Source organism: Andrographis paniculata, unplaced genomic scaffold (assembly GCF_009805555.1).
Source record: "Andrographis paniculata isolate CXL003 unplaced genomic scaffold, ASM980555v1 Contig9END, whole genome shotgun sequence".
NCBI lineage: Eukaryota > Viridiplantae > Streptophyta > Magnoliopsida > Lamiales > Acanthaceae > Andrographis > Andrographis paniculata.
Window position 1 is genome coordinate 1104355 of NW_026137639.1, and position 25616 is coordinate 1129970.

The 25616-nt window shown below is 32.1% G+C and overlaps 3 protein-coding genes across 8 annotated transcripts; 2 read left to right on the forward strand and 1 right to left on the reverse strand.

Annotated features, from left to right (window-relative positions):
• Positions 1–32: 32 nt before the first annotated feature.
• On the reverse strand, positions 33–11012 carry LOC127244032 (structural maintenance of chromosomes protein 3). 4 transcript variants are annotated; one of them, XM_051264318.1, is made up of 30 exons: positions 10854–11012; positions 10373–10467; positions 10213–10288; positions 10058–10096; positions 9904–9971; positions 9734–9805; positions 9539–9618; positions 9321–9399; positions 9120–9237; positions 8870–9045; positions 8343–8588; positions 8113–8234; positions 7745–7889; positions 6838–7010; positions 6669–6768; positions 5960–6099; positions 5584–5785; positions 4357–4444; positions 4131–4281; positions 3500–3650; positions 3233–3424; positions 2951–3134; positions 2805–2875; positions 2547–2698; positions 1904–2072; positions 1664–1810; positions 1155–1250; positions 733–907; positions 379–563; positions 33–294 (listed from the first exon to the last, which is right to left on the reverse strand). In XM_051264318.1, exons 2-30 carry the CDS (start codon positions 10385–10387, stop codon positions 292–294), a joined length of 3615 nt encoding a protein of 1204 aa, XP_051120275.1. In that variant the 5' UTR covers positions 10388–10467; positions 10854–11012; the 3' UTR covers positions 33–291. The 4 variants fall into 4 exon arrangements, with proteins under 4 accessions (XP_051120275.1, XP_051120273.1, XP_051120276.1 ...); XM_051264316.1 differs by having other exon boundaries at positions 33–297; XM_051264319.1 differs by having other exon boundaries at positions 33–297; positions 3500–3649; positions 4085–4281.
• A 2570-nt stretch (positions 11013–13582) lies between these two features.
• On the forward strand, positions 13583–17434 carry LOC127244033 (E3 ubiquitin-protein ligase RHF2A-like). 3 transcript variants are annotated; one of them, XM_051264321.1, is made up of 9 exons: positions 13583–13815; positions 13963–13998; positions 14670–14801; positions 14881–14927; positions 15336–15398; positions 15585–15693; positions 15774–16081; positions 16177–16287; positions 16923–17434. In XM_051264321.1, the coding sequence occupies exons 3-9, from the start codon at positions 14670–14672 to the stop codon at positions 17230–17232; spliced, it is 1080 nt and encodes a 359-aa protein (XP_051120278.1). In that variant the 5' UTR covers positions 13583–13815; positions 13963–13998; the 3' UTR covers positions 17233–17434. The 3 variants fall into 3 exon arrangements, with proteins under 3 accessions (XP_051120278.1, XP_051120279.1, XP_051120277.1); XM_051264322.1 differs by lacking the exon at positions 13963–13998; XM_051264320.1 differs by lacking the exon at positions 13583–13815 and having other exon boundaries at positions 13822–13998.
• Positions 17435–19389: 1955 nt separating this feature from the next.
• On the forward strand, positions 19390–22062 carry LOC127244392 (DNA-directed RNA polymerase II subunit 4). The gene is made up of 6 exons (XM_051264899.1): positions 19390–19624; positions 20530–20638; positions 20970–21047; positions 21417–21450; positions 21549–21617; positions 21841–22062. Exons 1-6 carry the CDS (start codon positions 19573–19575, stop codon positions 21916–21918), a joined length of 420 nt encoding a protein of 139 aa, XP_051120856.1. The 5' UTR covers positions 19390–19572; the 3' UTR covers positions 21919–22062.
• Positions 22063–25616: the final 3554 nt, after the last annotated feature.

Here is a 25616-nt window from a genome sequence, read left to right on the forward strand (position 1 = left end):
TAGAAATAATAAAGTTAATTTAACGGGGAAAATAATCTGAAGGAATGTTCTAAGATATATATACCATGTGTCTTAAACTTTTAACACCAAGGAATCTAAAAACATCAACCAAACCACACCTGATATAGTTTACTACACATGTTAGTTGAGAATGATAATATATATATAGAAATAGAAATAGAAGATAGATACCAGCAACATAAGTCCAACTAAATCAGGCAGCCAATATTCACACACACGTCAGGGAGAAAGATCATCCCCATGGAGGTGGTTGTTGATCAAACAGCGATGCTACTACTGCAAGTAAGCAGAATATAGAGTCAGATGGTTAAAATATGCAGCCTGGCCGATGCACGAAAGTTTTAAACACTAGCGCACCTCATTGTGGGACTGATCGTGCTCGATGAAATCTAGAGCATCTTCCTTGGTCACCACGTTCACAAGACTGACTCGGTTTTTGTGTGTCACCCCGTATATCTTGTCAGCAACCTTCACAAGCTCAGGACGGAACGTAGTGGTAATAAACTGAGTGCTAGCCATGTCTGCTAGACGGCGAACCATGTCTGTGGCAATGCGAGTTAAAGGTTTCCCACACAATACATGGATAACAAAGTTGGAATAAGCGACAAGAATTCAAAAAACAACTTAGGTTACTCTCGAGAAAGGGATTTTGTTTATTTTTTTAAAGAAAAAAATGTAGAATAGAGACTTGAAGACATATTATAAGGATACTCCCGACAGCTGTTCTGTATTGAGGATCAAGCGCTGCATCTATCTCATCGAAAAGATAAAACGGTGCCGGATCACATCGTTGTATAGCAAAGATCAAAGCCAAAGCCACCACAGTTTTCTGACCACCAGATAATTGTTTCATCGACTGTGTTTCCCCTTGCCCAGTAAAGGAAACCTGCCATAGATAATGTAAGGTGAGCATTCTGATTGAACGAGCAGCCATTGACGAATTTGAAATATTCTTTCACCAGTTAAATTGGTATTGCTTTAGTTTGATTTTCAGTTCACAGATATCAGGAAAAGTTTGTGCTCTAGAATCTTTAAATATATATATATATGTATGTTACCATGCAAAGATGTGACATTTGTGAAGAAAAGTAATTATATATTCTAATTAAGAATGAAAGAAGAAGATGACATGCCTTCACTTTGACACCAATGTATTTCTCAACCCTTCCCCCAACTTCAGCTGGGGCAGGCTCGTCATCGTCTTGGTCATCATCAGCATCATTGTTGTCCTGTATAAATCACACGTTAATTTTAATATACAAATAGACAAATATTAACCAAGAATGAAGCTGCTGGTTGTACGGCCGCTTCAGTTGCAAGGAACTTAAATTACCGTACTCTAAAGTGAAGTATAGCTTGAAATAATGCTTGTGTGCCAATTATTTCAGTATAATTCCGAACATATAAAATGTGTAATGCTTGAAACTAGTCAGACAGGATGACAGGAATGAGGAATGCACTTTAAATGCTTTCCAACCTTCCTCATTATTGACTACGGTGTTTTTTAATCCCGCTACCCACTTTCAAACACAAAGCAAAAGAATTAACAGACAACTCAACTTTGGAATTATAACTTTTGTTTTAACGTTTCATTGCATCTATGATAACTGCTCTAACAACAACGAACGTAGAAACAGCATACCTTTTTCTTCATCATAACCAAATATCCATGACCTCCTTGCACAAGTTCAGAGAACACTTCTCGAAAATGCTTAGCCACGCCTTTAAATGTGCGTTCAATTGATTCATCCTTCCTCATATCCAATACGGATATAAGTTCCTTGATTTTCTGAGAAATAGAAAATGAAAAGAAGGTATTCTCATCCACATATTTTACCTACATTCTCAAAGAAAGCAAATTAAAGAAAAAGGCCAACTTTACCTCATCGCCTGCATCTAACTCAGCTTGTCTTCTCTGAAGTTCTTCTCTTTGCTCTGTGAAATTAACATATTGATCAAGGGCCTTTTTGTTCACGTGGCTGAATTGTTTCAGCTCCTCATTACAGTTGTGAAGCTGTCTGTTCAGTTCTTTCATGTTTCTTCTTTTGTACCTAGAATTTGCATAATGAGAACATGTCAAACAAGGCGATAAACATATAAGTTGGGTTACTTATGCAGATGGAGGTGCTGCATTTAAACACGATATTATGCTCCTTATTTATACTTAACTAGTACTAGGGAATAAATATTTATGACAAAAATGTCAGTTGATGGATATTATGACTTAGAAACACTAGTTCATGTAATGATACAGAGTCAAATAGAGACATGTGTCTTTTCTTTTCTTTTAATTTAGTTCGCCCTTGTCCTTGACACAGTCAAGCTCTTATTCTTCACTACCTTCTTTGATAACCCTATGCTAAACTGCAGAAATTGAGAGGACGGCGGTACAACAATAATTTCTAACAAAATACAAATAATTCAGTTAGGCGCAAATGAAAATGTCCATAAAACTTATAAAAACACACCAGCATATGGAATATGAAAAATTACGGGTAAAATAAAATTTGGGTGTTGAAAATTACGTTTCAAAGGCATCAGAAGACAGGGGACCCAATTCCCGGATTTTTTTTGAGTACTCTTCTTGCTTGGACATATATATGTTCTTCTTACTCAATAGCTGCTCCAGTTCTCTTGCTTCAGACTGTAATGTAGATTGGTAATTGTCTTCTAAAACCTACAACCACAAGGAATTCCATTAACACCAAGACTATGGATGCATGTATAAAAGGAAGTGGGGACTGTTGAGGACATATTACTGTTGGGGAAGTGCAAATACAAACCTTTAGTTCTTCTTTTTCGGCTTTAATTTTTTCTAATCTTTTATTCCTCTGAGTAATGTTCTCAGTTACTTCTGCAAAATAATTAACATGTTTTAAGCACAAAAATCTTTTGAGCATATGGCTGAGTTGGAGGACAAAAATCTCACTCTTGAGCTGTTCAGTCAACTGATCAACTAATAAACTGGCATCCATAAATTCCTGTCTTTTTAGTTCAGCTTCTCCTTGCAATATGTCATTCTCTGCCGATGCCTTCACTGCCTCCAGCTCTTCCTTCCGCCTAACAAGATTTGTTGAAAGCTTCATCTCAAGCTCTGCTTTTTGAGTTTCAGTCTGTGACAATTGACTTGTTAAATGATATATGTCATAGCAAAAACAAAATAAATAAATAAATAACAGCATAAAGGCAAGAGCTTGATGGAGTCTCTAACCTCCATGCGTTTACTTCTACAGGTGATTTGCTGCTCTTTCAAAGCAGTTATTTCAGGATTCAACCGAGAGAGGGACTCTTTCTCTTCAGGTGTCAAATGATCAACAAGTTCTGTTCCCATTTCATCTTGCTTCATAGCTATATTGGCTCTATTTTGATCTATTTGAGACAATATGCTAGAAAGTAGCTTCTCCTGAAAATTGTAACAAGCATAAAAAAATTGGACCAAACTGTATGTTCATTAAACAGTTTCAAAAGGTTAACATACTTTCTTCTCCAGTGATTTTGAAATGGATTGCTTCTGCTTCTCAGAGTTCTTTATTTCCTGTCTCAGCTGTTCAAGTAAAGATTTTTCATGAGCCAATGTGGCATCGTTTTTCTGCTGCTCTGACACCACTTCATTGATTTTATGGTCAATCTGTGAGGTTGATTCAGCGAAAACAAATAGCCAATAATTGAACAAGAAAGTTGTAACAACCCTACTAAACATGAAGGAATAGTTTTGGGACTGGTGACAAAGTCACATCAAAGGTTAACTTCAATGAAATTGAGAAGATTTGTCAAAATGCAATGCAAATATATATATATATATTTATAAATATCTTTGTGATAAATCAGGCTAAGAATCATCAAAAGATACTTGCGCATATGGATTGACCAATAAATTTCTGCAGCACACTGTATAATATGCTAACATCTGCCTCATAAGATGAATAACCAACAGCAGACTAGTTAACACATGAAAAAGGCAAAATATTCATCAATAAGGCACTCAAGGGGATGTTACTTTTCGAAAAACCGTAACTATTAAGTAATAGCCCACACAAGCAAGTCAGTAAGGAAATATTGAGACAAAACAAATAGCAGCACCAAGTAAAAAGTGAAGTCTAGTGAGGATATTGTGAAGTTTCCTTCTGACCTCCTCCAGCTCCTCTTCCTTTAATGCAATAGACTTCATATTTTGTTTAATAGTACTCATGAATTTCAATTTTGATCGTCTTTGGTCATAAAATCCCCCAGTCATGCCACCTTTTTTGTTTACCTGATCTCCTGCACTTGAAGAGGTGGACGTGAGATGGCAATCGTTAGTAAACTAAAGACAAACAAATGATGCCGAAGTGCAACCTTCCAAAGTAATGCAATCCAAACCATCAGCTCGGGCAACCCTTGCAGCAATATCTATATCCCGGCAAATCACTGTCTTTGCAAACACCTACAAGTTTGATGCCAAAAATGGAAAGTTGGTGAGTGAGAAAGAAGAGGGTGTTAGAGATGGGGTACCAAATGACAAGAGAACACCGGAAGTAGAAATTGCTAAACTAAATGAGAAATTTCAAGAAGCAATCATTTTGCATTCCAAATAATTATTAATTAAAGACCCGAAGGGTTTCAGTTTACAGTATGCATTGAAATTTTCTTTCACACCCATGACATCATTAATCCAAATTAAGTACTTATCTATGTCTGAAATGATTTAATCTTATTAAAGAATAAAGCATTTATTTCATAATATTTGGTTTTTATTTGGAAATTACTGATCTCAACAATGTAACAGTCTTCATGTATTGCATTTAGGACTAAATTAGTAAATGTTGAAGAGAAGGTTCCTGAAATGTGTAAAGGGTATGTTAAAAGTGTTGGTTGGCTAAATATGCCACGCTAGCCCTCGCGGTTAGTGATGTATGGTTATCAAGACATATGGGGTTAGCTTGCTTGGCCTACCCTCTTAAATAAATAAATGTAAGGTGTGCTTAGTGCAATGACAACGATAAGGTTATTTTTATGCCTATGTGAAAATAGTTTTGCTAGACAACATAAATAACGGGCTGAAAATTGGCCAAAATAGTGAAATGAGTTTGTGTGGTGGCAAAGACAGCGTACAACAGCAAATTTCTAACAAGTGGCGGCGTCGGAAAACAGGGACTCGTGTATGGTGTTGGTTGGGTAAGAAAAAAGCTCCAAAGCACTAGAGAGAAAATTAAGTGTTTTGGATAATGGTGGCAAAGGCAATCCTCTATCATCATAATTAACGGGCCTAATCTAACAACTCTAGAAGTAGCCATAGAAACTTAAAGACACTAATGCTAAACCACATCAAAGCAACACAACTTCTACATCAATCCAAGTTAAGACTTTCAAACACAATACCTTGCATTGGAGCACAAGAAACAAAACATGATGCATAGTCCGAAAACTCAAAACACAACTAGCTAGTAATTCTACATGCAATTGGCAGTGCCCTTAACTAAAACAGTAAATGGCTGATAAAACATCACATAAGTTCAGTAGGATACTAGGGGACCAATAAATTGCAAGTGACTTTCAATTAAACAAAACTGTGCTTGAACCAACCTGGGCAAATGCAGCTGCGTATTTTTCGGAGAACTGTAATCTCTTCAAAAGTGGCACCACATTAGAGTTGTGTGGATAATTAACTGCTGGAGCCTTCACCCTGTTCAATGGTATAAATGTGACACGTCCACCTTTCTGGGCATTGAGATGCCTAATGATTTTGGTGGATATTTCATCTGTTTCAACTACGACATGAAATAAGCTGGACAATGAAGAGGACATCAGAATAGGTTTGACAAAGACATCCAGTAAACCGGGCCTAAAAACAAAGTCTAGTAATCTTGCTAACACTCTTCTTTATTTAAGTACAACTATCATATTTAATAAAGATGAAAGAAGAAATTTGAACTTTAATCATGTAATAAACAGACTTAACCTGTTTCCAGCAGTGACTTCAACAGCAGTAAAGAACTTTTCATCACAATCTAGCAATTCACAAACAGGTCCGTACACTCCTTCTGTAAGATTAATCTCTTTACATATTCTCCTTACCGAGTTTAGCCCTCTTCTTATATCCTGAGCAAGTTAGAAGGGAGAAAACCAGATCAATCAGAGAAATGCATGTAGTCAGAATAAGAACAACAAAATAATAGTACTTGATTAAAGTCAGCGGGCATAATCATGAACTAAACTAACAAGGGGCATGGAAGAACCACTTAAAGCACAGACAGTGGAGCTGCTAAAAGAAAAAATGTTTCTACAGAATGGTCTAAAGGATGTTTACCACAGTCAGGTTGAAGTTTTGTGTCTGACAAAAAGGGTCTGATGTACATTGAAAACCTGGCTACACATTAAACTTTTCTTTCCCAAGATCTTACTAGTCATTTAGAATTTATATTCCACTCACAAGTAACCTCATTATTTTGGTAATCTTTCGCAATATAATGTGAAACCAATCTTGAACCAAATCTCTTTCTTGTTTGTTCAGCATTCTACCTTTATTCTATCCTTGTACAGTGCTCCTCAATTCCATGGACCATTATAATCAATTATTGCAAATTTACATGCCAAGGGTGCTTCCAATCACAGTAATCTTCAGTTTGAATGCTGTAAAATTGTCGAAATCTAACAGAATTTTCACTCACACCGGGAGTTGCATGGTCAAGGCTTTTCTCAGCTCTAATAACATCTGATTTGAGCTTTTCAATTTCAGAAGAGAGCTCACTTTCCTTTCCCCACAAGGCTCTGCACATTGGTGAATGAATTATTCAGAAACAGAACTTTACAAACAAGACAACGAAAATGAGATCATACTTTCGCTCGTCTTGCAAATTGTCTCTCTCAACTTTACGCTCATTGAAGCTTTGTCTGTAACCAGATATTCGACTTTCTAATTCTGAAACTTCATCTTTACGACCCTGTATGTGGACATCCTGCTCTGTGACATCATTCTTTAGCTGTTCAATTTCATCCCTGAGCTTTTTCTCCTGAAAGAAAAATTCAATGTGCATTTTTAATATCTTCTATTCCTTATATAAACCAACTTCCAGAACATATAGCATATAATATAGCATAAAAATAACTAAAGATAAAAATAAAAATCTGTAATAACTCTTCTGTTTTCTGTGGATGAAAAAGCATCCATATGAACAAAAACACATCTACCCCACTGTGGTCATATCATATTCATGTATTGAACATCCTGAAACTTTAAATGCAAAATCTTTTACATAATCTCATATATAAGTGAAAACTATAATAGTGGTTAAAACGTCAATTCAATAACTTTCCATCCAGGAACTTCTCAAACAGAATGCATTTATTTAATATGTAGCCAAAACTGCCACCATTAAGAATGTAAACACAAATGATCAAGAAAGCCATATCGTTGAGAAAATTGCATTGGAATCAAAGCTACAAGCATAGTCACCATAATTGTCTAGAAACAAGAATCTTCAAAAAGAAAATGAAGAAAAAGGAAAAAAAATGTCAATACCCATGAAACACCTCCCAAAAAAATGTAGATGCACCTACTGAAAAGAAGTAAGGGTTGTTTCCCATAGGAATTGTCATGATGTCAGAAAATATAATTACAACATTCCAAATCTTGCAATACAGAATAAGAAGCTACAAACTTTAACATAATAATTATTCTGAATAATAAAACAGGGAAGTACAGTAGCAAAAGACAAATGGGCTAAAAGTTGATGGGAACAATGACCTGTGCTAGATTTGAAGATAAAACTTGCTCGTAGTCACGGATTTCTTTTTTAAGCCACTGATCACGAGCTGCTTTGCTTGCAAACTGGGTTGCACGACCCTGTTTTTGATACAGAATGCTAAGTTGCTTTTCTCGATCTTTTATTCTACACAACAAGAAAGAAATTCCACAGATTATACCATGCTCACCAAAAAATTTAAAAAAAAAAAGTTCTGTAAAATGACATATTGAATGCACAAAACTACAAATACATTAAGATACAGAAGACTTATCGATGCCAAGACGACTTGCGAATAAAATTGGAAGACATTTATCAAATTAAAGCTATCAAATCGATAGTGAAAGAATGAGCATGATGAAAAGCATACCCTCTTGTTAAATTCTCTTCTTCTCTGATCTGATCATCATACAGCTGCTTGATTCGAGCGAGTTCAGCATTGGAAGCCTGAATTTCATTTTCCAAAAGCTCCAGTTGAGAAATAGCATCCTCCTGAAATACAAAAGTAGGCATTACATAGTGCCACTTGTAGTAAGTTGAATTTTCAACCACAGAACAATTGAAGTTCAAATTTATAATTGGCTCCAGTTTTCACAGCACCTTAGCTTTAATATTCGCCTTAATCTTATCGTGCAAGTCTTTGTCATCAAGCTCGAATTTTGCACGCTTCTTAATAGCTTCTTTTTTCTGTTTCTCTACTGCTTCTTTTTCTCTACTTAAAATTTGTGCCTCTTTAGTGAGATCCTTGAGTAACTTGTCTATCTCCTTGCACTTTTCATGAGCATCCAAAACATCGTTATACATCTTAGCAGACTTCTCAGAAACCTTGTTGCGATCCTGCTCTATCTGCACAAATGGAAATTCCAGTTCTAATTAGAAAACTGTTCGCATTATTAAAGTGCATAACAACCATATGGCACTAGAAGCAGATATGCTTAAAATTTGCATCAAATCAAGCTTTTTTGGTTCCTGAAAAGCGATAGCCCTAAGTCCTGACACAGGTCATTAAAATAAATGTGGTGTTTAAAGCTAATACAAATCGACAGGAAATTGCGATGGTGTTTAGATAGGGAAGTCCTTGGACTGAAATCAGTTTGTAAAAACATGGTAACTAGATAAAGGCATACCTTTGCCAGCATTTCTTTGGCATCATGAAGTTCCTTATCATAAATAACATATTCTAGAGATTTCCGTTGTCTGTCAAGCTGCTGGTACTTTTTTAACTCCTCTTTCTCTTCATCAAGCTCCCGGAGTCTGTCATCCAAGTATTGAACAACTTGAATAATTTGCTTTCTCCTATTACCTGTAACACAGATTCGAAAAGTTAGAAAAGATAAAAGAAAACAGATGCACAAGAAAAGATTGATCAGCACTTGCCAGTCTCCTGCATGATCTTCAAACTTTCACGACGTCTCTCTTCGTAAACTCGAGTCCCACCAATTTCCTTCAGCAGATCAAGCCTCTCTGGGTCCTTCATCAATGTTAGGGATGCTATCTAAACAGATATAGAATCTATGTTAGAATAATCAGGGGAAATACGAGTTGAAGGAAAGGAAATCAAGAAAGTATTTGCTATACTTTTCCTTGCTGCACAACGTAATAAGGATTGGAACGAGAGAATCCAGCACTTTCCAGTAGATTCATGACTTCTGTCTTCCTGTAAACCACAGTGTACCATTCAATGATCAAAAGAAATATTGGGCGAAGAAACAATATAAGAAAAAAGATAATACACCAAAATATAACAGCTGATTCAAAATTGAAAATATCTTTGCACTCATGAAGTATGTACACACGTTATGTGCTTTCCATCCAAGAAATATTCATCTTTCTTAACACCAATTGTTCTCCTGAGGCGCACTTCCTCTTTATCAACCTGTAAAATAAAATAGAGAAAAGAAGGTTTGGTGTAATAACAGCTATAAATGTGAGAGAGAATAATTGCACTTCATGAGACGCATTAATTAAGTATATAACAATTAAAAGTTTACCGGGATCCGATTGTCAGAGTTGTCAAACACAATCTCCACGAATGCAGATAACACTTGGTGGCCAGCACCTTCCTAAGAATCCAAAATCCCGATGTATTCAATTAACATTTAGATGCAGAATAATAATAAGTGAAATCCGAGAGAGCATAGAGGCTTTATGCATAACATACATGCAGCAATGCCTGCCTTTCTTCGTTGCGCAGGTTGTGGAACAGATCACTTATCACAAAACGTATTGCTGCAAATACAAGTTGGGACTCTCATGCAGTCAATTCCACGACAAGAACAATCAAGATTGAGTGAATAGTTTCTAAGTAGGCATACCATGGAAAAAGTTAGATTTACCAGATCCGTTGGCGCCAACTGTAAATTACGAAAAATAAAGTCATATTACTTCAGTCTAATTCAAAACTTATTAGGCTTAGAAACATACGCAGAAGTCAAAATTTCCCAGCACATAACGTAGACACATGGCATACCAACACAGTTAACTTTTGGACTGAATGTTTCAGTGGCAACTTGCTCCCTGTAGCTCTTGAACCCTTCTATTACGACCTATAAATATTGTACATACACAAGACAATTGATCGATCATAGTTGATAGAAATAGCACAATTAACACAATGGCCAAACCATTACCTGCTTTATGAACATGATGGAGCTCTAGAACACTGGCTTCTCCGCTAAATTTGAGGAAAGAAGTGGAAATAATACAGCATAATTACATCTAATTCCTAGAAACAGAAATGCACAACTTATAAACAAATTGAGCAGCAACAAGCCGAATAGTTCCCCACTAAACAAAGCGAAACTCTTAAATTAGAATAAAAACAAAAAACCCATCTACTAAAACTACCAAAAAAACATAGCGGAAAAAGTTCGAAAAGCTTATAGTTGAAACAAACCAAAACCCTAACACAATTTAAAACTATCTCGCAGGTACCTCCAAAACGAAGCTTCAAAATAAATACACAATTCAAACCAGAAATCGAGCAGAAGCGGAAGGTTAGGGTTCCTCACAAAATCCAGCCAAACTTCAGTTTAACTATAAATAAATAAGTAAAAATAGCAAAAACAATAATCATCCCAAGGAAAGGAATTGTAATTTAGCAGAACTCACCCGTCAGCGGCTGAAATGAAGTGATTAGGAGCTCCACTGTAGTCTGTGCGCTGAACAAGATGAAGAGCGAAATTCGGAGGAGCGGGGAACGGAAGCTGAAATTGGAGGGAATTGAATTGACCTTTGTGCTGTGCTTTTTTTATGTTTTCCTTTTTCTTTTCTGCCTAAGTAAATATTTACCACTTCGTCCGTTGGTTTTCAGATATTAGAAATCGGTGTGCTTGTTTGTTTTCTCTGTGTATTTCTTTTTTTTTTTTTTTTTAAGAATGTCTTTTTAAAAAATATAATAAATAATTTTATTAAAAATTAATATATTATTTATATTTATTCTTTTTATATTATTTATACATATTTTTATATTTTACATAAAATATATATATATTTATTTAAACTATTTCACTAAATAAACGATTATTATTTTTTAAAAAAAAAAATTCTCCAAAAATATTTATTTTGTATTTATTATATTATATATTGTATTAAATCTTAATTTTAATTTTAATATCAAAATATTACAATCATGTATATATATATTACATTAAATAATTATTTTAATTCAAAATTTTATTATCTAAAATTAACCAACAAATACAGCCAATCAAATTATATGATTTCAATAGTAAAGGATAAAAATAGAGTTAAAATATTTTATTTATTCGCCTAAAATGTGTTAGACTTTCTTTTGTAAAACTATTCGAATATATTTTTTTAAAAAAATTAATATATTATATATGTATTTATTATTTTTATATTAAATATATAATAATTTGTATTTCACATTAAAAAATTTATTCAAAAAAAAATATACAAAACAAATACACTATAGATTTGTTATACAATTAATGATTTAATTTCATGATAACATGATAAATACACATTATATATATATAATAATATTGATATGTTTTCAAAATTAAGTCAATTTTTCAATCTAAAATACATTTTCCAATATCTGAAGCTAAAAAACACTTTACACGAGTGTGTTTATATTTTGCATCCATACTTTAGGGTGTGTTTATTTCCAATATATTATTGTAGAAGATTTTTATTTTTTGCATCCATAAAAGTATAGATAAATAGTCATAAACAAATAGTTATTCATTCAAAGTAGCTGCCGTATCTGTTTCGCTTAATGTAATTTGTTTTGTCGAATCTAATTTATAGAGTATTAGGGGTTTCTCCACTGCGCATTTTTAGATAGTATATTAACAACTATGTTGTCGCAAACATAACAATTGTCTCATTCTTTCTTCCCTATATATATATATATATATGTATTGATCAATCTAACAAAAACACCAAACCTAATCTCAGACTCCTCTACGATGGCCGAGGTCGACGACTGCCGCGGCGTCCTCAAGGTTGTCTCTCCCGACTACATGCTGGCTCCCGAGAATAGGCTCCCGGCTGCAATTGAGGACGGCTATGCGGCACTCAACTGGCTTCAAGGCCAAGCCGCGGCGGACGACGATAGCTAGCTAACCGACATAGCTGTGAAAACAACTTGCAAACTAGGTTCGATAAGAGCGAACTATGTGTAACATATGAGATTAGAAGTATTGAAAGTTTGAACCATATCCTTATTGTTGCAATATATCAAAATATTCGAATTTAAATTGATCTAGCCGATTTATTAATTTAATAGAGCACCTAACTTATTATATGTTTAATATCATATCAGCCACTGCATCTAATCCATCTTCTAACAAAATTGCCAAATAACTGCTTCATCCATCCAACAAATTTATTCACAATTTTATTTTTGTCAGTTAAATTTATCTCATTATTATATTTGGAAAAGTAAATAAAAAATGCATTTTTGCAATTGAACAATAAAATATTAACAAAATTGTGTTTATTTGCGAGATTTTATTTCTATTTTTTTTTTAAAAAAAATATATCAAATTAAATATATATATTTTTATTTATTATATTTCATTAAATTTTTATTTTATTACTTGCTTTCATTAAAACATCGAGATCAAACATTTGAGCATACAATTATTTTTTTTTGTTTCAATTTAAAATATCATTTTTATAATTCTCGCTGATTCAAAAATATCTATTTTTTATTTTATAAAATAATTATATATATTAACACCAAAATACTTTAAACTTTTACGTAAATTTAAAACTTATCATTACATATACAAAATCTCTTACACACTTTAATTAATCAATAAAATAATGTTCCCTTCATCAATTTTAAAAGTATATATTCAATTTTGGTGCAAATTTTTAAAAAATAATACCCCCTCCATCTCACATACAGCTACACTGTAATATAAATAATTATAAATTAAAATTAAAATAAGAAATAATTTTACATTAATCTTTTTTTAAGTATAGAAATAATAATATGATAATAAAATAAAAATATTTAAAGAAAAAAATAGAATCTATATTTATTAAAGAAATAAATAAACAATAAACATAAAAATTTATACAGAGTAAACATATTAAAATATTATTTTTTAATTTATTACTATAAAATTATTAAACAATTACAAGAAAGAAATATTTAATTAAAAAAATTAAATCAAAATAAAATGAAAAACTTCCAAAATCTCCATTGATGCCTTGACTCAAATGACATCAATAGAGATTTCTGATAATTGAGTTTATTAGAAACTTTACTCATCTCCTTCGTCGTCACAATCAATCACATCAATAATGGAGCCAACCAGGTAGCCAACGTGTACGCCGCGTTCACCTTCTCTGCCCTACCAATTAAATTACTACTACTAATTAGGGTTTTGTTTTTGATTTCTTTGTCTGACTTCCGAGCATTAATGGGAGTGTGTTCCGTGGGCTCACGCCTTCGGGCATCATATTCACCATCATTCATCACCGCAGCATAAAGCAAAAGTCGAATAAAGAAACAAACAAAAGTAAAGTGGAACCTCCGCACTCAAATCCCTCTTCCCCAACAAATACAAGAACAACTCAACTCCCCACCACGGTTTGTTTCCTCTTCCTCTCTCTGTTATGTTTCTTCACCCCTCTGCAATTCCATTTTCTCACGCCTCCTGCCCCTTTCTCACTTTTCATATTTATATATATTTTTATTTATTTTTGATTTTTTGTTGACCTTCGATCTGCTGTTCAGTCTGCCCCCGGAAGAGAAGGGCTCTTTCTTTTTGAGGTGCTCAATTTAATTCTACTTTCTTAGGGTTTGAGTTGGGTGTTATTGAAATTTATGGATTTCTTTGACTCCCTATTAGGTTATTGAATTCGGATTGCTGTGATCGATGAAATCCATTTGTGTTCTTTTGATTTGCAAGATACATAATGAACAAGTGTTGTGGATTCATTGAGTTTTATCATATTGTCTGAGATGCTTTGATGACGAAAGGTTTCATTTGTTTGATGCTATATTACACCAGTTCTGTGTTTTTCTATCACTTTGTACTGATAATACACAGTTAATTCCATATTGTTTGTTGTCTATTGAATTTTGAAGACAGATTCATAAGGCTAATTAGATGGAAATATTTTGAATAGTTTTCCATTTTTTAGAGACAAATGCATCGAACCATTCACTTGTATTTGGTAATAAAAGTATTCCTTCTTCTGCCCTGATTTCATCCCCTGTTTGGCATAGTCGGGCTTCAAATTTTCACCTCCACATCACGCTTGTGTTGTGTTCTTTCTGCCTTATTTATCCCGTGCATAAACTTCTTAGAACCATTCATTCTTTGTATGAATTTAGAATTTGGCAGAGTGTGTGTGCGTGGTTTGAATAGAAATGTGTGAATCTTAATAACTCTGTGTGCTTTGGCTATTTAGATAAGTCATTTTATGCTTTCTTGACAGATGGAAGAGGGAAAGATGCCCGAAAACCACTTAACTTCTGCCGCGGCATTTGTGGAAGGAGGAGCACAGGAAGCATGTGAGGATGCTTGCAGCATATGCCTCGAAGTTTTCTCTGATAGCGATCCTCTCACAGTATGTTTGAGCTGTTATTTCTATCCTACTTGTGTCGATTTACGCATAACTTATCATTTTCATTATCCTTTAATTGCAGCTGACTACTTGCAAACACGAGTTTCATCTTCAGTGCATTCTTGAATGGTCGGTAACTATCATAATCCCAACTCATTCTTACTGAACTGCTTGCTTTGATAGGGGAATTTGAGGATACGGATATCTAACATTTTTCGGATGAATCCTTTATTTTATACTTGTGCAAATGTTTATCTCAAATTCTTACTCCGGACGCGAGTAGCTTTATCTGAATTTAGCTTTATATTACTGAGGCAACATGGAACAGAGCATTTTGGGCTCTTATGGTGTGTTTGTTTAGGAGTTTGGGTATGGGTTTTGGATATAAATTTAATTTTTAGTATAATATAAAAAAATAAAAGATAAGAGTTTGATTCGATGTCTTTGAGGGAAAAAAGTAGGGAATAGTAAAAACCTTCAAAACACCCCCAACCAAATGCGTCATGTATTTTTTACGACATCTGAATAAATCTTCAGGTGCCAGAGAAGCTCCCAGTGTCCTATGTGTTGGCAGCCAATCAGTCTCAAGGATCCTAGCAGGTACCGAATATCTGCTCACCATTTTTGCACAGCTTATGAATTTCGACATCACTTTTTTCTTTTCTTTTTTTCTTTGTATCAAAATGCAGACAACAATAGTGACAATTTCATCACTTCTGGTATTTTGCCATTTGATTTACATAATTTTCATCTTCAATGGCCCATTATTGTATGCTTATGTTGCAGCCAAGAGTTGCTTGACGCTGTCGAGCATGAGAGGAGTATCCGGATGAACCCACCGAGAAACACAGCTATATTTCATCACCCAACCTTGGGTGACTTTGAGCTGCAGCACGTTGGTCCCTAACACTCCCCCTTCTTCAAATTCTAAATTCTTCTACTGCTGATCCTTCTCACTTCTATTATCCGATGCAGTTGCCGGTCAGTGCGAGCGACTCTGAACTCGAGGAGCGCATCATCCAGCACTTAGCTGCTGCAGCAGCAATGGGACGAGCCCGTCATCTTGCCAGACGTGAAAGCCACCGTAATAGATCATCCACTCAAGGGCGCCCTCACTTTCTCGTCTTCTCAACTGACCCCACTGGCACGTCTGCTTCTGCTTCTCCTCCAGTTACAATTACAAGCCCGAGCTCGCCACTCACCACCATTGGTGAAGATTCTACTTCCTCGGGATCAACTGGTGATGCTTATCAATTTCATACAAGAACGACGCCCATCAACAGGTATCTATCTATATACTTTCATGATTAACACTTGCCCAGATGCCAACTGCATTGTGTTCTTTTTCGTGACTATTGTATTTTGGTTCATGTTCCAGGGTGCCACCTGCCCGAAGTTCTTCTCCTAGAAACCAAGATAGAGCTGGTTCATCTGATCTGCACTCGTTCTCTGAGTCCTTCAAATCCCGACTTTCTGCACTGTCAACAAGGTACAAAAAACTTGTCTTGACGAAATTGTTGACTCTCCAAGTTGGTTTCAAGAACACAACATAGGCATTGCAAAATACTCATAAAGTATAGGAAATTATTTTAGAACTTAGGATAAAAAAATAGTAGGGTAATTAGTATAATTGACCTAATTTTTGTGGAAGAGGGAGTAGTATTTTCATCACTCACAGTTTACATTTCAATTCTACTTCTTACATCATTACATGATAGCAGATATTAATATAGCCTCACATTTATAATTGCAACAGTTTAGCTTTAAATTAGAGTGTCTGTACACATTGAAATCATTTATTTTATTTTTCTCAGTTTGTAACTATGTTTTAATTTCTAGTAAAGAAGCATGAACTCTGAATTTAACTATGAATGAAGAAATAGAAAAATTTCCAGCTTCATCTATGTGTATTAGACCATGACAGTTTACCCATTTCCCCAAAATTACGATATAAATGGAATTATGGAAGTTAGTCTGTGTTTTGTGGTGTTTTTGAGCGAAAATATGTTACAGATATATTGTTTTGCCTAGATCTTAGATTTGGAAACCATTATTTTTGGGGAAAAAGAAATACTATTTGTTTAGTTCGAAAATGGTAACTACAGTGATTATTGACATTTGCAGATACAAAGAATCAATAACCAAGAGCACAAAAAGCTGGAAGGATCGTCTATTCACCCGCGGCAGCTCAGCACCACCCACCCGAGTCCACAGGGAAACAGCCAACCTAACAATGCTGATCCCGACTCCTCCAGGAACTGTTCCCATTACTCGTATGATGGATCATCTCGAAATAGCGCCACACGGTCGAGCCACTGCAGCATCGGCTACAAATCCTAGTGACCTGGACACTGCAGCAGGGGCTGCCAGCCGGGCTTCAATCGCGCAGCCCCCGGCTCCTGCTCCTGCTAGTGCAAGTTTAGGATCAAGTTAAATGGATATGATGATGATTCCAGAATTACTGCAGCATGTGAATTCCTAAGTGTCCTCCTTCTCACCAGATTTGTTATCTAAACATATATATATACATACATATATACATTCACATGTTTTGGTGAGAAATTTGGATTGGGACGTTGGAACAGAACAAACATTGTATAAAAAAAGCGTCACTGATTTATTTCTGTACTGCATTCTGGTTTTTGTCGTGCTTGCCTACCTGATATGGCTCTTGCTTTTCGATCTTGTGTGAGATGCAAGATCAATTTTGGAAGTGTTTATTTTTAGATTTGACTTTTATTTTTTATTCTTTTATATTAATTTAATATTTGATATGATGTATTATAAGACAAATTATTATTATTATTATTATTATTATTATTATTATTATTATTATTTATTTATTTATTTTTGTGTGTGATCTAGGTCCAAATAGGAAAAATCTTTCTAAAAATTATACTACCTCCTTGAACATTTTTGATATAATATATATATATACAACCTCCTTGAACATTTTTGATATAATATATATATATATTTTGTTTTTAAGTAGTAAAATTTGGTTTCATTTTTTCTTTTTACCAATGAATAAAATTAAATTTAAATCTTTTATGATTCACTTTTGTTTATATATATGTTTACAGATTTTAAAATTTTTAATAATAATAAAAAACAAATGTTTGATACTCTCTAGTTTGGAAGAAAGTACCATTTGGATTTTTTTATAATTTTATCTTTCTTTTTTATGTATAAGTGTAAGTATTATTTAAATTTTTATGATTAGTGTGTTACTATATAAAGTTGCGTACTTTTAAATGGAAGGCAAGAAATTATAAAAATAATATTTTAAGTTGGAAGAAATACAATATTTTGTAAATATTATTTTTTTAATTTAATATTATTTTTTTTTTTGTAAAAAATTAGTATTAAAAATTTTCAAAGTATATGTATAAACAATTTTATTATTTTTTTTAATTATTTTGTAAGTGTTATTTTTTTAAAGTAGTGATGATATATGCAAATAAATTTAAATAAAGTTATATGTTATGGTGCTTATTAAAGTTAGAGCAATTCTTCTAAAAAGCACATCAAAATTAGATTTGTCCGAACTGTTCGAATCTTTGAAATGATGATTTTATTACGATTTAACTGTTTCAATTACAGTTTAAAAGACAGTGAATTAAGTTTAAACTGCAGGTTTATATATTAATTTTTAATATATATTTTAAATTTTTCTAAATTTATTTTTTTTAAAAAAATAATTGTAATTTTAATTTTATTTAAATATATATAATTATTAATTTATTATATAAAAATTATATAAATAATAATCAATTAGTTTGTTACAATAAATAAATACTCCATTCGTCCCCATATACTATGTCCACGTGTCGTTTCTGTCCGTCCCATATACCATGTCACTTTTTTTTTTTTAAAAAATAATTATACACTTTAATCTCATTTTAAACTTTTTATTTTTTTTAAGTTTTAATTAAACTAATTAGTTATCTTAATATTAATTTATAATTATTTTCACTAATATATTTTTAATTATTTACTAATTATATCTCTCCTAACATGCCGTGTCTACGGTGTAGCAGACACGGTATGTGAGACGGAGGTAGTAATAAATTTAGTAAATTAAATTAAAATTTGAATTAAACAAAAATAAAATATAAAAATATTGATATATTAGATAATAAGATAGTTTAAGTTAAAAATAATTATATAGTAAAAAATCATAAAATTTAAAATATGGGTGAGTTTGTTTGGGATTTGGATTTTGAGTTAAAATTTGAATAGTAAAAATTTTGAAATAGTTGTATGATGTAAAATATAATTAGTAACTAATTAAAAAGTGTATTAGTAAAAATAATTATTATATAGTAAAAAATAATTATAAATTAAAATTAAAATAATTTTAATTAAAATTAAAAAAATTAAAATTTATTCTATAATTAAAATATCGGAAACAACAAATTATACGAGACAAGACAAAAATAAAAAATATGAATAAATTATATGGGACGAAACGAAATCAATTCTACTAATATTTTTGTTAGCGGCTATTTTGGAATAAAAGAAAATATTAGGGATCGAATTGCAATTACAGAGTGTTTGATTTATTTTTGTATAAAGAGCAGTTTCGGGTGTCCGGGCGACCGCCTGGTGTTTGCACTATCTATGCAGTACGCGAAATCGATTGAGGTAAGAGGAGGGCACAGGGCAGGCAGGTTTCGCACGCTTTGTTGGTGATTCGAGTTCGAGGTGTTTTTTCTCTGATTATTCCTGAATCTAGAGTCAATCTCCTCTCCTAAACTTGTGAGTATCGAGTATGTCGGCGGCGGAAGAAGAGGAGAACGCGGCGGAGCTTAAAATCCCGGATGGTACTTCTTTTCTTGTTCGATTTTTGAAGGTTTTGGATGCTGTTTGAGTTGCGAATTGCATTTGGAATTACTCTAATCTCGGACTCGGCGTTTCTGCTTTTTTGTGCCTTTCTTCGACAACTAAATAACTATGCCTATTTTAGTCGACAACTAAATAACTATGCCTAGCTCTGGTATTGTATGACTGGTTTTGATCGGTGAGTGGTGGCCCCTCATGGAACATCTGTCTTCATTCCATTATTTTTGTAGCTTTCTTTGTGGTTTTTATCAGTGTAAAGTTTAACCCTAGGAATAGAGATGGCAGGAGAAAAGAATACTATTTGCTCTTTATTTAATGGTTTTGCAAATTCTCCTTGATATCCTGCAGCAGTATGAGTTTTGTTCTGGCCAAAGGAAACGTGTGTGTAAGAGCTGCTTTTTAGCTAACCACTAGTTGCTGTTAACTCGAAGATTTTTGATTGCTCACGTTACCGGTTTTTCCTAGAAATCAATTTCCGGAATTTGAGTGTGTGACTTCTTATATTTCTATTGATAATGCAGAGAATAGGTCTGTCACCTTGATAGAGATTGCTGTATGAAAAAAAACATATTTATCTTTTTCTCTCACAAATAGCTGACTGTTGTCAATTATGGGCATTTGATTAGTTTGTGGACTTGTCTAATGATAGCTAAGCATGGGTCTGTAATGGTATGATTGTGATAGCCTATGTGATCCATCTGTGCACACTACTCTTGGAAGTACAGCCCTCTTTCATTTTAGAAGAATTGACTTGAGAGAACTTGATAATTTTGGACACACATTAATCCAAGTGTGGTCGATAATCTAATTGCTTTATTAGAATTTAAAATTTCTTTTAAAGTGTATATAAGTCGAGCTAACATGTGTCTGAAAAATGCTTCCTTAGAATTCCTGAAGGCCAAGTGTCTCATGAATTGTGAAGTTGCCCTTATTCTTGAACATAAGTACGAGCAGCTTCAGCAGATGGCCGATGATCCAATGAATCAAATGTCACAGTAAGTGAAGCATCCCTTCTTGTATATATTTTTTGATCAACCTTTCTTGTATTTTGATTTATCATAATCTATACTACATGGTTTGCCTTCCTTATTCAATCAAAATATTAAGACAATTTCTTAGAGCACCAAATGACTTAATTTTTTTTTCCTAAGATGATAATTGAAACAACCACTATGTAATTCTTCATCGAAACCTTTATGCTTCAGATGCAGAGCAAAATGTTGATGGAACAAATAATACATCTAATACTTTCCGAATGTTGCAATGTGTGAAGTTTGCACTTCTCATATGCTAGATTGTGAATATTTTATCTCCTTTCTTTCCCAGGGTTTTTGAAAAATCACTCCAGTATGTGAAGCGCTTCAGCCGGTATAAAAATCCTGATGCTGTGAGACAAGTTCGAGAGTATCCTTTTATTGTTCATTCTAAAGATAAAGCTGGCGTCCAATTTTAAGATACTTTTTCGGAACAGCTCAATAATTTAAGTGTGGGCATAGGATGTTTTTAATTTACTTCTTGCAGTGACTATCTTTAGTTAGGAGGATCTACAGCCATGTTTCGCTACATTTAGATTGCCAGTGTACCTTTTTGTTTATCTTTTCATTCTAATATTCATAACAGATTAAGCTTTACATTTAGATTACATTTCAGATTTTGTGAAGACAGTTATCGGATCTTGAACATATCAATTTAGATTTATATGCTCTGGTTTTCCCCCTTCTTTTGACATTATTCAAACTTGGATAGTCCTTGGAAATCTTAACACAATTTCAGAATCCTAAGCAGACATCAGCTGGCTGAATTTGAGGTAATTATTCCATAATTTAACGATACATTTCTGTACATGTAGGTAGGTTGAATCCTCAAACAATCATATTGGTCTTGTTTCATTTGTGCAATGTGCAGCTCTGCGTACTCGGAAACCTTTGTCCTGAAACTGTGGAGGAAGCCATAGCTATGGTCCCATCAATCAAGGTAACACTGTCCTCTACATTCTTCTAATACACGAGCAATACAAAAATTTACTCATCGAAAGAGTAGGCATGCCAGGAAAAGATCTGGAAGTTACAAAGATGATGAAAATGTGACATCCTGACAAACACATCTTATTCGAAGATGATGAAGAAATAATAATCTGTATGGTTTATTTGTTCTTCTCTGTCTAAATCTTCTAGCGATAAAACTCATTGCTCTGCAGACTAGAGGTCGAGCCCACGACGATGAAGCCATTGAGAAAATGCTGACAGACCTGTCTCTCATCAAGAAATTTGAGTAGAGTGAGTGCTGCTACTTCTAATTTGATGATTGTGGTGATAAATTTATTTATCAGTTTGTCTTGAAATTATAATTGATGTTTCTTTGGTGTGTACTTTTCTAAAGTACATTTCGTTTAATATATGGCACTATATTCGGGATTTTAGTGCAAAGCCAATACAACATGTTTATACATATATGATATATATATATATATATATATTTAATAAAAAATTATTGCATTGTTATACTTCTGCCGTCTACTTTTTAAGGTTTACATATTTTTAATTCAAAGGTTTATATTTTTGGCTATAGTAAATGTATTAATATTTTTTTTACCCTTATTTATTATCTAATCCTCACTTTATCACTAGTATATTTATTCATTATTATTAAAATGCTAATATTCCCTCCTTTCCGGTGCAAAGTTATCATTTACTTTTGCAACTAAATTTTTTAATATTAGTATTATAATGAGTTATAGTGAAAAAGACGAAAATATCCCTATTAGTATTGTTGGAAGAGTATTTATTATGTAGGTAATATTAGGTAAGATAATTTAGTAATCAGGTGATGTGACAGAGAGAGATAAATATATATTTTATTTTATTGGGGCGATGTGAAGGGATAAAATGTGAAGTAAAAATATAATTAATTATTTTTTATTTTTGAAAATATCGCAAGAGTATTTGGGATATATAAAAAGAAAATGTTGCATGTACTTGTAAAGGAGGGAGTACTTTTGTCATTCTCACACTGGATATAATAAAAATAATTATAATATAATATAATTGATTATAAATTAAGATGATTACGATGAAACTGTGTATCTTATTTTATTTTTAAGAATGGACTGAAATAGCATTATAGCCTGGAGATGTAACCTGAATGGCTTTTCTTAAAAAACGGCAATTTTAAATGCATTTTAATTATAAAATTTTACGGAAGTTCAAATTAAATAAATGTGTAATTTATTTGGAGAGGACATGTCATGTGCTTACTGTCAAATCTATACAGTTCTGTACAGTTAGTGTCATGTCTCTCACGTTTCTTCAATTCTCTACTTGACGTATTATAGGATGCTTTTACTTACACTACTATTCAAATATTCCTTCCACTTCTATTTTAAGTGATATACTCCCCCCTTTCTATATTTATCTATTTATTTATTTATTTTTATGAAGTTAGAAATTTTAGAAATATTAGTATTATATTATTTATTGACGTGAGAACGTAATACCTAATAAAGCAAGTCACGACGAACCATGTGTGACAAGTAATCTAAAATAACTATATATATATATACCTATACAAATTTACAATCTTTTACTCCATCCGTCCCACACCTTGCAACATTTATTTTTTGGTATGTCCCAAACACCCTGCAACATTTTCAAAATAGAAAATAATTAATTATACTTAATATCTATCCTACATTTTATCCCCTCACATCATCCAAATAAAATATATATATATATATATTTTTCATCACATCACCTAATTTCTAAATTATCCTATTTAATACTACCTACCTAAAAATCCGTGCCAAAAGTAAATGTCCGTACCAAAAGTAAATGTCGCACCCTTGTTTGGGACAGAGGAAGTATTATTATTATTATTATTACATTTTTATATATATTTCATTTGAAGGATCAAAATAATAATAATGTGACTGTTATTGTATTGTAAAATTCAGTATAGTTAAAAAGATAGACATAATACAATATAAATACAAATAACATAAACTGTTAAATAAAAATATTTAATTGTGTTATATAAATGCATTTCATATATTGAAATAATTATATTGTATTATTTTTTTCTATAATATGATTCGTATATTTTATATTAACATGATACATATAAATAAAAATTTCTGTTGTTTATACGTTTCATATATGTTGAACGTGCCAAATAAACCGTTTTGCCCCATCGACACTGTAATTTGTCTAAATAAGTAATAATAAATGCCATTTATTGGAATTTTTTTAAAAAAATATTTATTTTTCAAATACATACCCACTTAATTAAAAAACTAAATAAAGGCTATTTATAAGACTAAATTTGTAAAGAGTGACAAATAATTCATTCAAAGGAGATTGTTCATTCAAATCTATGCTTACTTTCTTTTTGGTTGTTATTTAAAAATATTCTCATTACCTTTTTAAGTAAAAAAATATTACATTTTTGTACATTTTTTTACTATAAAAGAAAAAAGTAACAATTAGTACTCATTTTTATTTTATTAAAGCCCGTGCTCGGTCAAATGAGCACATATTTGCATGACGCAGGGAGTACTATTTTTTCCATATATATATATATATTCATTAAAAAAAATCAAAATGATAATTAATGCTACTTATATGTCGAAATGAAATATATATATATATATATTACACATACAAAATTTATGTTACCATTAAAAAAAATTAAATTATAAAACAATTCAGAACCGCAATCAATTCATTTTGAGGAATTGAGCACAGCAATAATTATGAATTTTAACAGCACATAACAAACTATTGATATATACATATATTTGAAATGAAATATATATATATATATATATACATACATTCACATTGATAAGACTCATCAACACAAGTCCGTACAAAAAAATAAAAAAAAGAATTTGAAAAAATTGGACTGTCAGCCCATGATTTTAAATATTACTGCACTATATGTTGTGCATATTGCTACTATGCCCTAATAGTCTGTATTTATTTGTATTATTATCATATGCTCACATATTATATTTAAAAGTGTATTGTATAAATATATAAATATTTTTTTTTGTAGTGACGTCAATGATAATATATACTGTATCAATTATTATCTGTGGGTTCATATGTTATTCACATAAATTTTATGTTAATTTATGTTATTCCTTTTTTACTCTATCTGTTAAATTTATCCAATTACTAATTTCGGTAAAATCACTAAATTAACATTTAACTGTTATCCATTCAACACCTATTTACAACCAATGTCATTACATAGTGAAAATAATTATTCTATAATATAAATAATTATAAATTAAGATTAAGATAACTGATTAGTTTAATTAAAATTAAAAAAATAAAATTAAAAAATTTAAAATGAGATTAAAGTGTGTAATTATTTTTCAAAAAAGAAAAGTGACATAGTACATGAGACGAACAGAAACGCCAATGTGGACATGATATCTGGGACGAGTGAGTAGAAATTTAACCACCACAGTGATAAAAATGTGTATCAAACAAAATAAAATAATTCTAAAAAACATACAAAAGTCTGTTTTCTTATTATATATATTACTATAAATTAAAAACATCACTTATTTATTAAAATATTATAAAAAAACATGTGTTTGTTTACATATTTTAGTTTGAAGTATTCTTTTTCTTTTTTTTTTTTAATGTGAAAAATATGATAACTGTGTCACTAATATAAAAAATAATATTACGTTTTTGTTACATTATCAATTTTTTGTGATAAAAATAAAATATATACTTATACTATGTGAATGTGGTCTATATTATTGTTTATTACTCATGTATCATTCAAATTTATTTTTATTTTTATTTTTAATTGTTATATAAATTTATTCTCCTTACTTAAAAAAAAAAATAACTTTTTCTGTTTTTTCTTTACCCTAAAAAAGGTATTTTTTTTTTTTTTTTTTATCTATGTTTTTAAAAAAACTCGTGGTCGGTCAAATGCGCATACAATTTAATGACG

Coding starts and splice junctions, on each gene's coding strand:
- LOC127244033 (XM_051264321.1), top strand. CDS start 14,670: ATGGAAGAGGGAAAGATGCCCGAAAACCACTTAACTTCTGCCGCGGCA. Junction 14,802..14,880: donor CTGATAGCGATCCTCTCACA/GTATGTTTGAGC, acceptor CTTTAATTGCAG/CTGACTACTTGCAAACACGA. Junction 16,082..16,176: donor AGAACGACGCCCATCAACAG/GTATCTATCTAT, acceptor TTCATGTTCCAG/GGTGCCACCTGCCCGAAGTT.
- LOC127244392 (XM_051264899.1), top strand. CDS start 19,573: ATGTCGGCGGCGGAAGAAGAGGAGAACGCGGCGGAGCTTAAAATCCCG. Junction 20,639..20,969: donor CCAATGAATCAAATGTCACA/GTAAGTGAAGCA, acceptor TTTCTTTCCCAG/GGTTTTTGAAAAATCACTCC. Junction 21,451..21,548: donor ATCAGCTGGCTGAATTTGAG/GTAATTATTCCA, acceptor TGCAATGTGCAG/CTCTGCGTACTCGGAAACCT.
- LOC127244032 (XM_051264319.1), bottom strand. Junction 8,589..8,869: donor CCAAAGAAATGCTGGCAAAG/GTATGCCTTTAT, acceptor CCATTTGTGCAG/ATAGAGCAGGATCGCAACAA. Junction 3,135..3,232: donor GTAGAAGTAAACGCATGGAG/GTTAGAGACTCC, acceptor CAATTGTCACAG/ACTGAAACTCAAAAAGCAGA.